General features: G+C 36.4%; 1 protein-coding gene across 10 annotated transcripts in view; it reads left to right on the top strand.

Annotated features, from left to right (window-relative positions):
• rdgB (retinal degeneration B) overlaps positions 1-12569 on the top strand; it is a 28206-nt gene that overhangs the window by 5962 nt on the left and 9675 nt on the right. For 7 of the 10 annotated variants that reach the window (XR_006883254.2, XR_006883252.2, XM_046625904.2 and 4 more), the window contains exons 2-5: positions 11545-11657; positions 11732-12068; positions 12161-12297; positions 12369-12486. Coding sequence is in view for 8 of the 10 variants with exons in the window: in XM_046625904.2 (XP_046481860.1) it covers positions 11580-11657; positions 11732-12068; positions 12161-12297; positions 12369-12486 (670 nt within the window). In the remaining 2 variants the exon portion in view is untranslated. Of the gene's footprint in view, positions 1-7382; positions 8181-8806; positions 9209-11300; positions 11475-11544; positions 11658-11731; positions 12069-12160; positions 12298-12368; positions 12487-12569 lie in introns of those variants that run through there. The other 3 variants (XM_046625898.2, XM_046625900.2, XM_046625899.2) reach the window with 3 other exon arrangements.

The following is a 12569-nucleotide window of genomic DNA, read 5'->3' as shown; positions in this document are numbered from 1 at the left end:
CGCTCGACCGACTCATTTTCGCTGAACCAACTAAATCGACATTTTATTTTTTTTTTATCCGAGTCATCGTATTAGAAAAAAAAAGCAAGGGACACTAGATTGAAGTAAATGGATTTCATCAAAATCTATTTTGATGCTTCAAGAATTCCTTTCCCCCTGTATGCGTGTATACAGTTTATTAGCAAAGCATGCGGATGATTTCTCTCTCTCTCTCTCTCTCTCTCTCCGTGTGTTTGTATACAAGTATATGTAGGTCGTCTTTAGCAGCGAGTGCAGGAGGTGTATAATTAAGATGTTCGGTAATAGCTGATGTAAACTCGGCAGCATCGCGACGAGGAGAATGAGGAGGGGGAGAAAACTTTTGTAAACATTGTTATCGTCGATGTTGTAAACTAATGCTTACACCACCCCAATTCCCGATGTATTACGCAGTATGTCGGCGTACACATGTACTTGATGAGACATGAAAGCACGGGGTCCGGTTGACCCCGGAACCGACTCTCACGCATCATTTTTTGATTCAGCGTGCTTGAATCAGGGTTGTTTGTGCAAGTAAAATGAAGAATGATTGAAAAAAAACTTTGGGGTCTCACAGAGACAAGTATTATGTATTGCATAATGTTTCACTTTTTTTGCTAAAACCAAGATTGGAGTCTGTTTCTTAATCGTTGCATTTTTTCTCAAAATTTTGTTCGAGTCGTAATTGTGCATAACGTAACGCTGCGCAGAGGAAATAACGTTCTAAAGTTGGCTTGGGTCTTGAGTAACGTAGTTACATATTATTAGATATACGGAATTACGTTGTTATAAATTTTATAATTTGAATGTTGACTTATCTTTTCTTTTTATTTTTTTTTTTTTTTGTACCTTCTCTCTGGTTTTCACCTTCTCGAAATTGTTCCCCGCATAACTTCGTTGATGTTTAATAAATTGACACTTTTATAATGCCTTTATCGTACGTGTATAATTTACCAAATCAATTAAAATGTGTATACGACACTTTTTTTTTTTTTTGTTTTACCTTTTATTACACGTACGCGAAGATAAATCTATTCAATCTGCAGCCGCTGGTCATTAATTTATTTTCACATATCTCGATGATAGTTAACGAGGCTGGTGAGCGTGTAATCAATACCTTTTGTCAATTAATTTTATCACGGAACAGCTGCTCATTAAATTTATATCATTATTACGAGAATAAAATATACTATTTTTAATCACAAACTGGAAAAGCTTGGATATCAATTTTTCATTTCAATAACTTTCTTATTAATACACGTACGCACGTAAAATCTTGCAGTAAAATTATCGCAAGCTCGTAAATTTGTATAATTAATCTGACAAATGCATTAAATTCGAAAAGTATTAATTCTCAATTCGACTGTGAACCTCGTTTTATAAAAATAATTATAAAAAAAAAAAAAAAATTACAACAATAACACAGCGACTGATGAGATTGACGAGAAATATCTGCTCGGGTAAAAATCCATCACGGAGCGGATTTTAACCGCGATTTTTGTCTTCGCGAGGGTCGAGGAGGAGCAACTTAAACCCAGGCAGGAATTCGTCCCCTATTCCTATCTCTGCATAAGAAACAAGGTGACGCGAAGCGCGTATAATTCGAACCATTAATTAACGTTATTAACGTGTCATTGTCAATAACTCGTGTTAAAACAATCGAGACAAAAATAACCCGTGAGAAATATCGGAGGAAATATTAAACTGAATTTAATTTCATCGTGCGTTATTTTTGTCACGGATTATGTTCGGATTTTATTTGATCATAGTAAGTAACTGATCTGCAATCATGTTATGCATGTATAATTACGTTTGACAAAATGGCCGTTTCATCGATCCGATTGCAAGCATACGAAGCACGCAAACCGCTGCAGCGATCTAATTGTGTAATAATAATTGCAGCGAGGTTACAATTTCAATATTGTTGCAGATCAAATAGAGCGACATCTTATGTAACATATATATATATATATATATATATGTATACATTAGGGTGTTTCGGAAAAAAATAATTTACAATTTTTCATCTTGAAATCCCCTGAAAAGTTTGTTCAGGTTAAAAGAAAAATTCTGTCAAGAGATAATCGATTCAAGTTACGCGGAAGATCGCGTTCGGTCGTTTTTCCATTTTATTTATTACTTCTTTCCTAACATTTACGTTCAACCCAAAGATCACGATCCGTAACGCAACGATATATCAACCGGGAATCTTATTCTCTATAATTAAAAGTTCGTATTAAATTACAACTATTTCGTGAGATTGAATTAATAATGAAAAGATCGTCGGATAGGTTTCTCAAGAATCAACCGGAGACTTAATATTATACAAGTGTGAGTCTTCTTAGTGACGCAAGTTAACGTTATGATTGATGTGAGCGATAAGAAAAAAATCTCGAACCGTGAAAAATCAAGTCAGCGCGATTTTCCACAAAACCTAAAACGCTCATCTTTTTATACAGAATCTTTCTTTCAACCTAAATAAAGTTTATAATTAAGGGCGTTGCCTATGCCTCGAAGAGCGCGCGCGAACAGATACTCACGATTTTCCCTCTCATTTCCTCATTTTTGAAGATAATTAGGTTCTCAGGTGGTCATTTCGAAGATAAAGAATAGATCTGTGTCGCCTGTTTTGCCGAATTTTCGATTTCGCTTTCAGATTTGCGAAAAACGTACTTGAAAGTACGTTATCTTTGAAGTGAGACACAGCGGACAGTGAATTTTTTTTCGAAATTCGGCGAAACAGTCGACACAGATCTATTCTTTATCTTCGAAATGACTCCCTAAGAACCTAATTATCTTCGAAAATGAGGAAACGAGAAGGAAAATCACGAAGCATAAAACAGCAAATTTTTCGCGCAAAACGACCGCGTTGGCCGACGAATTACAGGCGAGGAGAGTAGACTCAAACGTTTTACTTTAAATAGATGATAACTAATAATTAATTTTTGCAACAATGACGTACTACTTTCCATAGTTTGCGCTTTCTATAGAATTTATTTAGCCATATAACGTATACAATGCTCGATGCCTTGTTATGATATCAATTTTCTCGATCAAGATTCCTGTCATGTTTCACTTATAGTGTTTCAATTTAATTTCCATGAGATCCTTTTCATACAGATTTCGTGATTATGTTTATTAAGTTTAAACGAGTTTGATTTCGCTTTCATCATTTTATATTATTTTTTATCATTTTGTATTTGTTTGGTGCAAACCCGATCATGGTTGGGAGGTAGGGACGGGTTAGGTGGGTCTCCGTTTGATAGCAATCTCCACGTGGTGAGACCTGGGAGACCGATGATATTTTCGTTGTTATATCATGAATTCGCTAACAGCTATTCGTTGCAATTTTCAATTCGAAACGACCTGTGACGACGTCTGGCCGGTATTCGTAAATAGTTACGTAGTATTTCTCTCTCTCTCTCTCTCTCTCTCTCCCTCTCTCTCTCTCTCTCTCTCTCTCTCTCTCTCTCTCTCTCTCTCTCTCTCTCTCTCTCGGAGTAGCCCGCGCTTTCTAGCCAGGCAACGCCCTTAACGGGTTGCCATGGTGGAAAGTGGAAAATTATTTTTTTCTGAAACACCCTAAATTGTACACGTACCGATAAATTTATACTCGTGTATGGTTTGATCGTGGTACAAATGCGGGACACACTGCGCGCAGCCTTTTCCACGGGGGGATGGGAATCACTCGTTTTTTCACAACCCTGTGAAAAATGCTTACGAAACCGAAGATCCGAACACCGTAAAGAAGACGACGAGGACAGGCGACGAAGAATGGAAAACAAACTCATCGCCGAATTGATCATGCATATGTATATGTGCGAAAATTATTATTATTATTATTATTGTCAGTATACAATTTTTATTTGGAGAGCCGCGTGAATAAAAATCAAAGAATTTTTTCACTCGTCGAAAGTATACCGCATAGTATATATAAATCATGTTTGGAGTGAATATTATTCACGAAAATATGTACACATAGATTATATTTTATAATTATATAATATGCAATTATTGATTGTATGATGAATTTTGATGTTAATTTTCCGGTATATACAGTTGAACGTAAGAGGTTGGTTTTTAATTGTTCTTAGTTTCTTTTACTTTCATTTCTATTCGTGAATCGGACGATTGTTTATGGATTATTTATTATCCACTGTCGAGCGTCGACGGCGATACCTGCACGTAAAGGAAATAAAAGAAACGAAAAGCTATGTTACGCGTACGTCAGAGTCGATTTGAAGCCGGTTCAAGGCTGTTCAATAATTTTTTTTCTTCTCCGTTCTTCATACGTCATCGAAGCGTGATGACGCGTGCACGAAGTGACGTGGAAAATATTTCGAAAGGCCGGAGGTGTCGCAGCAGACACTCGCGGGATTTTACACTTTACGATCGGACCTGCTTTTGCAGCGTCTTTCAGGGATTCGGTCGGCTTTTAAGAGCCTTTGAACCTTTGAAGATGGCCGATAAGCGCCGATCGTTTTCGTCGATAGTCGATTTTTTCTGATTTTTTTTTTTGTTCTTTTTTCTTTCAGACGCGTCACCCGATTTTAAGGGTTAATTAATTAATTCATGTTCCGTGCTAGTTTTCAACCATGCATATAATATTCAATGTTTATAATTTAATATATCGTTTTAGTGTACCAAGTCGTTTGCTGTATATTATTGTCGTGTATTATTCAAGGCGTTCATTAATCAGATTTTTGTACTTTCCGGATTTCGCGTAATTCAGGACACTAGCCTAGCTGCAGAAACGATTAAAGTGATGGTAAACGGAAAAAAATTGAGAAGAAAAAGTAACTGGATTTATAAATAAATGAGATAGAAAAGAGAAAAAAAAAAAATTACCGAATCGACGGCGTAATTGTTGTTAATCGCTGAGTTTATTAGCGCCGGTGAAAATTGACGGTTAATTATCATCGTTGTGACGTTGCAACAATCTGTGGCAAGGACAGATTTCATTTTTTATAAGTAAGTCAATTTTTCAACTACTACGTAACTTTATTCGCCGATTTTTAACACGTATATATATACATATATTACTGAGGTGGATTCAAAAGGATTGCCTGCACGAATTAATAATTCTATTAATCACGTCTCAACAACATCATGTATGATATATAATATGAGAGTGTGTTTATATATGGGACATTCCATGTGAACTCGACCAATGATTTTCCCTCGCCATTTTTGACTTCCTTCAGAATTTTTTATACGATTCTCGGATCACAAATAAGCACTCCTGAATTTTTTTAAATGTTTTCTTACAACCGTTAATTTCTTCTGATTATCCAAAGCAATATAAAAATTGGCATTTCGTAAAAGTCTCAACAAATTCTAGATAATCTTATTTTTTTTCTTACTTTAAACATCTCGAAGAAACAAAACACCATGTTTCAACTTTCCAAAAATTCTCAAAAAACTACCAAAAATTCTGTGTCCCTGGGTCGAAAGATTCAGATCCAAACACAGGTTTTTTGGTAATATTTTATGAATTTTCGGAAAGTTGAGACACCGTTTTATTTCTTCAAGATGTGTGTTCAAAAAAACAAAAAATCGAGACAAAATGAGAATGCTCGAAACGAAAAATATGATTTTTGAAAATTGTTCGAGATTTTTTAAGAATGCCAATTTTTTAACGAGTTCGAATAATCATAGAAAATTAACGGTTGTAAGTAAAAATCTGAAATAAATTCAGGAGTCCTTTTTTGTGATCCGAGAATCGTATAAAAAATTCTGAAGCACGTCAAGAATGGTGAGGGAAAATCATTGGTCGAGTTGGCGTGGAATGCCCCATATGTATAACGAAGCGTCTAACGTGTACTCGGAATATGAGAGTCGAAGGTCGTACGACTTAATGAGATTCCTCGGGAACTTTAGGAGTAGAGAATTTTGAAGAACCTCGTTTTCTTGTAACACATATTTACCTCGTCGAACTCTCATGAAAACCCTTATTTCGTGTCGAATCGCGGAGAGAAATTTTTAGTTGCGATTACTGTACAAAGTCCTTGACTATGTGACGCAATTTCATCTTTCATCAATACCGAAAAACATAATTCTGGGTAAATAATGAAAATTAGATTTTCCGTTTTCAATCAAATAATCCAGTAATTGTCACTGTTCTTTTCAATTACTGTTACCGTTACTATATATTTTCTTGTAACTATGTATCGCGATAACTCGATGTCCGCCGAACAACGAATTGATGTTAATTAAAATAAAAACAAAAAAAAAAAAATTAATTTTGCGATGTAATTGCGAGAAAATGTAGTATCGACAACCTTAATCCCAAAAAATAATTAATTTCACATCGTTTTCTTGTAATTTTATTATACGTACAAGCAATTCCGAACAAAACTACTCCGATACGTTTTCATTTGACGCAGAAATGGAAAAAATATTGCAGGGATTTTACGAAATCGCAATACTAAATCCGTAGAAATTCGATTCTTTGACCCAATTTCAGTTCGTTCTCATACTCGCCAAGCGTCATCTCAATGCCTCTTGCAACGAGAATCCAAGTTGTTGCGCCTTCTTTCAATGCCAGGCCTAACACACACTGCGAGCTATCAGATACATGCATACGCGGCATGCAAACAAAACGTGTTTGGTCTACATTCCTCTATATGTGTAGGCGCATGCCCGACGCGGGAGTGGTTTAACGACCTGAAAAAAAAAACCTAAAAATTCTCAAACCTCGTGAAATGTCACGTCAAATTTTACTAACGAACTTGAAAATTTTACTTCTCAGGATAATTAGTACCTCGGATTTCAACAATAATACAGAATATCGATACTCGCTTATATGTAATTTTTTTTTGGTCTTTTCACTTCAATTTGCAGTCTCTTGTACGTATAAACCCATTTAACGTAAAGTGCGAAACATATTGTCGTATAATTTATTAAATATTTGAAAAAGTCACGTTCCAAAATTTTCTTAATACACGTATAGTTGTGGATCGTCAAAAAGGTCGTGAAAAAAATCCTTGGTTTGTCTCTACCCCCTCAAAAAAAAAAAAAAAAAAAAAAAACCCCGTTAAACGTAACGATTTCCTGGTCGCCGAAAAAAAGTACACACCCTGGACTACGACGGTAAGAGTAGTAGTTAGTAACGTTACGTCCGGCAGTTTTCTCCTCCTCCACCTCTTCTTCTTCACTGGGTGTCTCGCGTCGCGGAGGGCCGATCAATAGACACAGGGAGAGGGATGGAGGAGGGAAGAGGAGGATGAGGATCGGGAGGATGAGGATCAGGATGAGGATGAGGAGGAGGAGGAGGAGGAGGCAGCTCTTTGCGGCCGGTTGGCCGGGCCGGGGGCGTGATACACGCGTACATCGTCGGTCGTACCCGCGGACCTCGAGACCCGCCGAAAGCGGCGCCGGAATCAGAAGCGTAAAACCCTTCGACGGCGTCGCGTCGTTCTTTCTACCTTATTTTCAAATATACCCAATCGCGAATTTTCAAACCGTTATCAAACATATCGCTGCAATGAACGCGAAACATTGTACGACGTTTATAACACACCCTGCGCTCGTACAATATACGGACGAATAACATGCGTGTCATACGTGTTACACGTTGTTTATTATTATTTATTTACGTATTACGTTGAATAACTATATCGATTATTAATCATTGTGTATGTATAATTTACACGCGTCAATCGTTGTACGCGACAAAAACTTTCACTTGCTTATTATACCTACTTTTTTTTATCCCCCCCCCCCCCCCCCATCCGCAGCCCCTTCAATATTCGTATCAGGAATTTAATTTTTCGTGTACCTGTAGATCGGATGATAATATGATCGATCGATATAAATCGAATTCATTACCTGATAAAAGATAATGAATAATAGTAAATTTTATTCACTTTTTTAAAATTGGCTCATACGAGTAAGAAGTAATTGTTGTTATACATAGAGAAATTCACACACACGCGCACGCAAAGTGTTTTAATGTGATCGTTGGTTTGTTCGCTTATTATAAATCTACGACATACGTGTGTAATAATATGGACTTAATCACGCGCCGAATCTGCGATTAATCGACAAATGATAAAAGAAAGTGATTTTACTGGTGTCACCTAAAGTGTAAAAGATATACTGTTTTCGTTATTATTATTTTTTGTTTTGCATTCTTTCTTTTCTTTCCCCTCTCCGACAAGGTGAATACACATAATTTATATATTACGGTATTCTGTCAGTTTACATTAATTAATGTATAATCTACTTATCAAATGATATAATAATGTGCGAAAGATATACGGTACTGGTATTTCAATTTATGAAAGTGTGTGCGCGTGTGTATTTTTTTTTATTTTACTATGGAACATTTATCACACGATTTGGGCGCGAGACTTTATCATCGCGGGAGAAAGTGAAATATAATGAAAAAAAAAATTCTGTTTTTTTACAGCGAGTTTGAAATTATTTTTAATTTATTCGATTCTCTCTTTTTCTTTCATTTCGGTGAGACGTCAGCCGAAGTCGTTACCGCATCATAATTAAATTATATCTCTTCATATTATGCTTAAACATGTATTAATTTGTCTAAGAGATCGTTGGCGAAGAATTTTTTATTTCAAAACCATATCGATCCTGAATCTTTTTAAAATATCGTTGATTGCGTTTTCTCTTCAAGAAAATCTCGGGGCTCGGGAGAGAAAGAGAGAATTATGAAAACTCACTGATCCGATTTCTTATTTATATGAAAATACATGTATATGTATATATACACATTATATGTATTTGGAGTAATACGATAAGAGTGAGTATAATCCAGCAATACAGAGATAATCCGATCGATTTTCGACGTCTGAAAGATGTTTTGTAAAGCCTGCAGACTATCTCTCTCTTTCTCTCTCTCTCTCTCTGCTCTCTTTCTCTTATATCCTGCGCGTATTTCCCTTTCATTTTGTACACTCGCAGTCAATTTATCTTTCGGTATTCCATACTTATGTATTTATTCCTTTCCCCCTCTCAGTTTATAATGTTCCACTGTATATTACACACAATCACACACACACACATACCCACACACACACACACAACCGTTCAGCAAGCTGTATGAAAATTGTCCGAATTCTCTTCCGCTATTATTATAGACGAGAGAAACGTTTAAAATTGGCTGCAGGAAGGATTGTAAATTTTGTGTAGAGCTCTGGACACATACACACACGCATGCAACTGCTAAGTACGTAAATCTCAGCTTGTTTATCATTTGGCTTTCTTCGCTCAAATCTCACGCCCGAATTACTGTACCAGCAGTTTTAATATAGGCATGTATGGGGGGCTTTTCACACCAACTCGTAGTGAACGTTTGATCATGATATTTTTCCATCTCACCAAGGATTTTTTCTACGTTAGTACGACCCGTGGTGCGACCCCTGAAAAGCTTCCAACAATTTATACAAATATTTTTCAATCACTCCTTTTTACCCTAGGATTTTGTTGAAACCTGCCTCAGAAACACCCAAATCGACTTTTATGAAAGGAGAAAAAAAACATTTGGTTACCGAAATGAAACATTTTCACGCAATATTCAGGGTAGAACCTCATTTTTTTCTATGGTTTAAATCATTTTTTCTATTTTTTTTTTTTTCAGAACGTCTGTGAAAAATTGTAACTCAAAAAGTGTTGGAAATTTTTTTTTCACATGTACGAGAATAGAAAAAAACGATTTAGAAATAGAGATAACGATGTGAAAAAAATCGATAAAAACGATGTTCCATTCTGAATTTTGCGTGAAAATATTTCATTTCGGAGACCGTATGCTTTTTTTTTTTCTCGTTTCATAAAAATCAATTTGGGTTTTTTTTTAGATAGGTTTAAAAAATCATTGGGTAAAGACGAGTGGTTGAAAAAATTTGAAAACATTCTCGTAGGCTTTTAAAAGGCCGTACTAACGTATGAAAAATCCTTGGTGAAATTGAAAAACGCCGTGGTCAACCGTCTACTGAGTTGGCGTGGAATGCCCCATATGTACGTGCCTATGTACGTACGCATGTATGTATAAATAGATGTAATAATTTACGTACATAGTGTGTATATATTTATATATATATATATACTACACCGTGAGTTGATAATTCAATCGCAGTACATTAGCTTGCTTCGTTGATGATGATAACTCAATTATGAAATGCACCAGCTCTTTGGTGTAATAATATGTGTATGTCGGACAGCAGCAGCAGCAGGCTAGATGTTGAGATACATATTCACCGTATACGTACCTATAATGTATGCATGTGGAACTAAATAATTGTTATTGTACGTTGTTTCTCAGGAGCTGAGAATTAGCAACGGGTTATAATTTATATTCATATCCTTGCCGAAATTCCCTCAGTAAGTACATCTCTCTTCGTGTACAATTCACAGCTGATCTTCTCCGTTACTCGCAGTATAAATACATATACGTTTTTTACAACACCTCATCATCGTGCGAAAATATGCAGTCGCGGCTGTTTATTTTATTTTATACGAACTGCCGGTGATCGACGATTTGTGTAAATCTTTTTTCATCGCCTGCCCTCATTCGCGAACAGACGTATAGTACAGAAGCGAATAGCGATGTGTCCGTGTAAAAAGATCGATCAACGGATCTGCTCGGTTTTTAAATTAGAAGGTATAAAAATGATTACAAAAAAACGGTTCAACTTATATTATATACGGATTATACCTCGGAAGCTTCGTTCCAATTTTCTTATCTTGTGGAAAAATTGTACAAGTGATTCATGGATTTAGGAATCATTTTCAATTATACCTACAAGTATAGAAAAGAGCCAGCGATTTTCGGATTTTTAAATGTCTAATGTTATTTTTCTCCCTTTTATTTATTTATTTTACGGTCTCAAAATACTGTCACATATGAAATACAAAAGTAAAAACAGGCTAGCCTCTAATAAATGTATAAAAAAAATTAACATAAAAATCCAAAGCATAATAACAGGAGGTGAAAACTGAGCGTTTGAGTTTACGATACTTTTAAATTAATTTTACGGTTTCATCGTTATTGGAATCTTTCATTGATATTCTTCCGTATCAGGTTCCACGGGCGAATTTTGTCTGACGGTGTGTATTTTTTTCATATTTGTCTTTTAATAATTTAACGTTACACGTGAGCAAGTCAACGTTGGGTAAATTATATTTTCAGACCGATATTTAGGGCAGAAATATTAGCGAACGTACGTACAGGGAATTTAAATTGCATGAAAGACTGAGCGTACTCCCCAAGGCACTTGGTGTGATTCACAGGAGGCATAAAGAAGCTCGAGTACATCTACACGCATACCTGTACACAGAAATATAGACACACACGTCCCAGTCTCTGGAAGCCGAAAGGTCGTTCGGCACCCTCGACGTCTGGCTCGTATTTTTATATAAAACACATAACGTGTTGCGTGCACTATGTGTCTTTGATAAAATATAAAATCCAAATGTTACGGACAATGTGTATCGCGGTGTGTAACTGGCGATGAAACTAATTGCGCTATAAGTATAATTGAGTTATAAAATCTGCTTGTTTCACAGAAATGCACGGATGATCTATCATCATCTTGATCAAAATGTTGATAAAAGAATATCGGATACCTCTGCCTTTGACAGTGGAGGAATATCGCATAGCTCAACTTTACATGATAGCGGTGAGCGGATAAACCTTTGCAAAGGTTTTTTACATGTACGTGTAATTCATTTTCACATATTTATTGTCTTTTAGAAAAAATCACGCGAAGAAAGTAAAGGCGTGGGCAGCGGTGTTGAGATTCTTGTCAACGAACCTTATACCAACGGTCCAGGTGGCAACGGACAATATACTCGAAAAATATACCATGTCGGTAGCCATTTGCCAGCTTGGTTCAAAAGTCTTTTACCAAAATCGGTTCTCACGACGGAGGAAGAAGCTTGGAACGCTTATCCTTACACAAAGACACGCTACACTTGTCCGTTCGTTGAGAAATTCTCTATAGAGATAGAGACCTACTATTATTCGGACAACGGATATCAGGAGAATGTTTTCAAACTCTCCGGCAGCGATTTGAGAAACAGAATCGTGGGTGAGTCGAATTTCGTAGGACGACGTTGTATCCGTCGCTTGACGATCAAATTTGTATGCTTAATAAAGTGATTTGCTGTGCGATTATTTTAGATGTCATCGACTTGGTCAAGGATCAGTTGTACGGCGAATATGTGAAAGAAGAGGACCCAAAGTTATACGTGTCGGAAAAGACGGGTCGCGGACCGCTTACAGATTCATGGCTGGAAGAATACTGGGCGGATGTGAAGGTAAGGATCTCAAGCGAGTCTGATCTGTGCCCAAAGAGTCGACTCTAAGTACACGAATGGTTATTTTCTAGGGAAAGTCGCAGCCAACACCTTCCGGCAAATCGCTGATGTGCGCCTACAAAATATGCAGAGTGGAATTTCGTTATTGGGGAATGCAAACTAAGTTGGAAAAATTCATCCACGATCACGGTGGGTCTTGATAACCATTTTTGCTTGGATTAATTGTATCGGATGCGATAAGTTTAAGGAATAAGAAGAGAGGTTTACGTTAT

Source organism: Neodiprion pinetum, chromosome 5 (genome assembly GCF_021155775.2).
Source record: "Neodiprion pinetum isolate iyNeoPine1 chromosome 5, iyNeoPine1.2, whole genome shotgun sequence".
Taxonomy (NCBI): Eukaryota; Metazoa; Arthropoda; class Insecta; order Hymenoptera; family Diprionidae; genus Neodiprion; species Neodiprion pinetum.
The sequence above is the reverse complement of the archived record's forward strand: the minus strand, read 5'-3'. Positions and strand labels throughout refer to the sequence as shown.